Genomic DNA, 3,267 nt, shown 5'->3' on the forward strand with positions numbered 1-3,267 from the left:
ATCAAACTTAAAACTTATGTACCTCTGTGTATTATTACATTACTCTCTCATTTGCTGTTAGCCTTAACTGTGACTGTTAATTATGAGGTATTCCTCTGCAGTAGCCTGAATGTTTAGAATCTTGCAACTTCCTGGTCTGCATTGTCTGTACACAATCAGACATCTCAGGGTTTTGAAGTTGATCTGGAGGATGAATCTGGACTCTGCACTAGACTGAGATTACAAGTGCTGTTTCACCCGTAGTGTTTGTAATCGTTTAAAAACCTAATCATTTAACATTATTTTCATTTCTAATAGCAAATGAAAATAATGCTAAATAATGATGCCCACAACATATGCCTGTCAGTTATTTTTACAGGATAAATACCACATTGATGTGATATGTTATTTATTGGTCATAAAAACCTAGAATTTTAGCAAAGATCTTTGAACTTTTAAGACCCACTTCTTACTCTTTTTTGTATTTGTTTTTCCTAAGGGGGACTGCTCTTGTTGTCAAAGTTCTGTCACTGGTGGCAGAGCGTCAAACAGATGGTCATGGAGAGCGGGGTCGAGTGCTCAAAGTTGTACCAAAAGAAGAAATTCACCTCCCTGTCAGATACTTGATGTCAGTACAGCAGAGCGATGGCTCATTCAGAGACCCAGAACCTGTGTTACACAGACATGTCCTGGTAAGCCCCTTTGGGGCCTGTACAAATTTGACAAAACTTTAAGCAATTCAATAAAAGCTAGTTCAAGTGAAAGGTATGGCTTTCCTTTATATAGAAAGGGAAAGACCAAGATGCTGCCATGACTGCTTTCATCACTCTTGCATTGATCCGGTCCCTTCCATTTCATAGAGCTGAAGATCAAAATAAAGTGGTGAGATTTTCAAACATTACATGTTTTTGCCTTTCAGAATCCACATTAGAAATAGAACGTACTTTAAAGCTGGTTTTATTTTATACTTGACTATATCAAGCATACAATTAATTATTTTTTTAACAAATTAGAAATAATTGTATTCTGTATTGATTACAGTACGTCAACATTTTAAAGAATCCCTATCAGTAACACTTTTGCTTTTTTTTTTTTTTTTTTTTACAGGAAGCAACCATAAGAAAGGCAACGACATATCTTGCGTCACAACTTGAAGAGCTGAGCCATACCTATGCAGTGGCTCTAACAGCGTATTGCCTAGCAGTTGACCAGCCAAAGAACAATCAGCTACGTGCATGGGAGAAACTTCAATCAATGGTGACAAAAGGCATGTCAAATCAAACTGATGCTGAGTATAGGGTTCAAATTCATTGCTCGCTATAAAATGTTTTGTACAACAAATGTGAGGTTGAAAGAAGATATGAAAATTATGTACCGTATTTTCCGCACTATAAGGCGCACCTAAAAACCTTTAATTTCCTCAAAAGCCGACAGTGCGCCTTATAATCCGGTGCGCCTTATATATGGACCAATATTGAGCCACAACAGGTCTAGCAACTACGGTAAACAGCCGCCGACTTCATTTTCGCCCGCAGAAGAAGGGTAACCNTCGTCCGGCCACGCCCCGGCCCAGTCGCGGAAAGCTCTCCTCGTCGACCGGAGTCGGACTGTTTTGTTGACATTTTTATGTCAACAAAGTGGCTTTAGACATTCATCCAGGGTGCTTCGAATAGGCTTTAAATGTATAGGGACCAACCCCTATACATTTAAAGCCGGGAGGAGCGGGGGAAGAGAGACAGAGACTGCGGCGGCGGTTGGTCTGTGTTACCCAGAAAGCAGTTGGGCACAATATCGCAACAGCAACACCGTGAGTGAAACAATGACTGGGGCAGCCTACTATATAAAGTACTTGGGGACCTTTTCTTTATTACTATACATCCACATTTGCAGAGTACGGAACAAATCGCGTACCGTACAGGTTCAATACGGGACGGGTGGCAACTGTCACAGCTATTCTATGAGCCTTATAAATGGATTAAGTTTTAAAATGGGCCATTCATTGAAGGTGCGCCTTATAGTGCGGAAAATACAGAAATTTTATTTTTTTCTGAAAGTGAGTCAGACTAAACCTTTAATAAATTTCCAAGATGTTTTCTTTTTCTCATATATCAATATATGACAATAATATTTTCATGTCTCCCCTCCCAGAAAATGGATTTTTGGCTATCCTAAACCAGTATTGAAGACAGAGTACTTTTGGTATGCATCAAAAATGTAACTTTGTTCTTTTTCTTTGCATTCTTAAAAAAAAAAAAAAAAAAAAATCAGACGAGAATGGTTGCTATATGTGGACAAATAGCACCGATTCAGAAAGACAGAAGGCCATCACAATTGAGACAACAGCCTACGCTCTTCTAGCTGCAGTGAAAAATAACAACACTCACTGGGCAAACCTAACAGCCTGCTGGTTACTCCGCCAAGAAAACTATAAAGGGGGCTACCGGTCAACTCAGGTAATAGTCCTCTTTTCTTGGAGATAGTTTCTAGGATGCATTTTTTGTTATTATCCATTGAGTAATGGTCAGAAAAAGCAGGACAAGTTAAAGATAACTTAGCTGGTTTTCTCTCTGGCCAGGACACCAACATGGCGCTGGAGGCCTTGTCAGAATATGAACTATCAAAGACTACTGGTTCTATCGTAGACGTAACAGCAGAGTTCACAGTCCCAGGAAAAAATGACATTCTTAGGCTTGAACTGAAAGAAGGAAAAGAAAGAGTGGAAACAGACCTGCAGGTATTAAAGAGCATTTCTTCTTAGAGTAATGACAAATGAACATGTCTTTCTCAAGTAATTTTTTTTTTTTTTTTCAGAAACTTAGTGGGAAAAACATTACAATAGAGTTGAGAGGACAAGGAAATATCAAGCTGAAAGTGAGCGGCTTTCATTTCCTTTTTCTGTATTTCAGGATGATATCTGTAATTTACAGAAAATCTATTTTACAGACTGTGAAGGCTTACCATCTCTTGGACTCAGAGGAGGATTGTTCCAAACTTAATATCAGTGTTAAAGTGGAGGGAAAAGTCAAATACACTGGTAAGCCTTTTAACAATACTTTTAACAGAAAACAATAACACTTTATGCTTACCAATATCTCTGTATTTGCAGAAAAGATCATAGAAAATTATGACTACTACGACGACTTTGATGCTACTGAGGGAAAGCAGACCAGAGAAGCACGATCAGCGATCGACCGGTTTGACGCTCTCACACGAAGCAGAAGAGACCTTGAAAATGATGTAAATTCAGACAGCATTGTTACTTACACTGTCTGTGTCAGGTTAGTTGAT

General features: G+C 38.8%; 1 protein-coding gene across 1 annotated transcript in view; it reads left to right on the plus strand.

Moving 5' to 3' along the window:
* Positions 1-3,261, plus strand: part of LOC106962185 (complement C4-B-like) — a gene marked incomplete at its 3' end in the record, with an annotated part of 16,602 nt that extends 13,341 nt beyond the window's left edge. The window contains exons 26-33 of the mRNA XM_015056423.1: positions 479-671; positions 766-861; positions 1,087-1,246; positions 2,248-2,432; positions 2,555-2,713; positions 2,791-2,850; positions 2,923-3,013; positions 3,086-3,261. Of these exons, the coding sequence (XP_014911909.1) occupies positions 479-671; positions 766-861; positions 1,087-1,246; positions 2,248-2,432; positions 2,555-2,713; positions 2,791-2,850; positions 2,923-3,013; positions 3,086-3,261 (1,120 nt within the window). The remainder of the gene's footprint in view (positions 1-478; positions 672-765; positions 862-1,086; positions 1,247-2,247; positions 2,433-2,554; positions 2,714-2,790; positions 2,851-2,922; positions 3,014-3,085) is intronic.
* Between the last annotated feature and the right edge of the window lie 6 nt (positions 3,262-3,267).

Source organism: Poecilia latipinna, unplaced genomic scaffold (genome assembly GCF_001443285.1).
Source record: "Poecilia latipinna isolate Pla-1442-1.1 unplaced genomic scaffold, P_latipinna-1.0 Scaffold1382, whole genome shotgun sequence".
In the NCBI taxonomy this organism is placed as follows: Eukaryota; Metazoa; Chordata; class Actinopteri; order Cyprinodontiformes; family Poeciliidae; genus Poecilia; species Poecilia latipinna.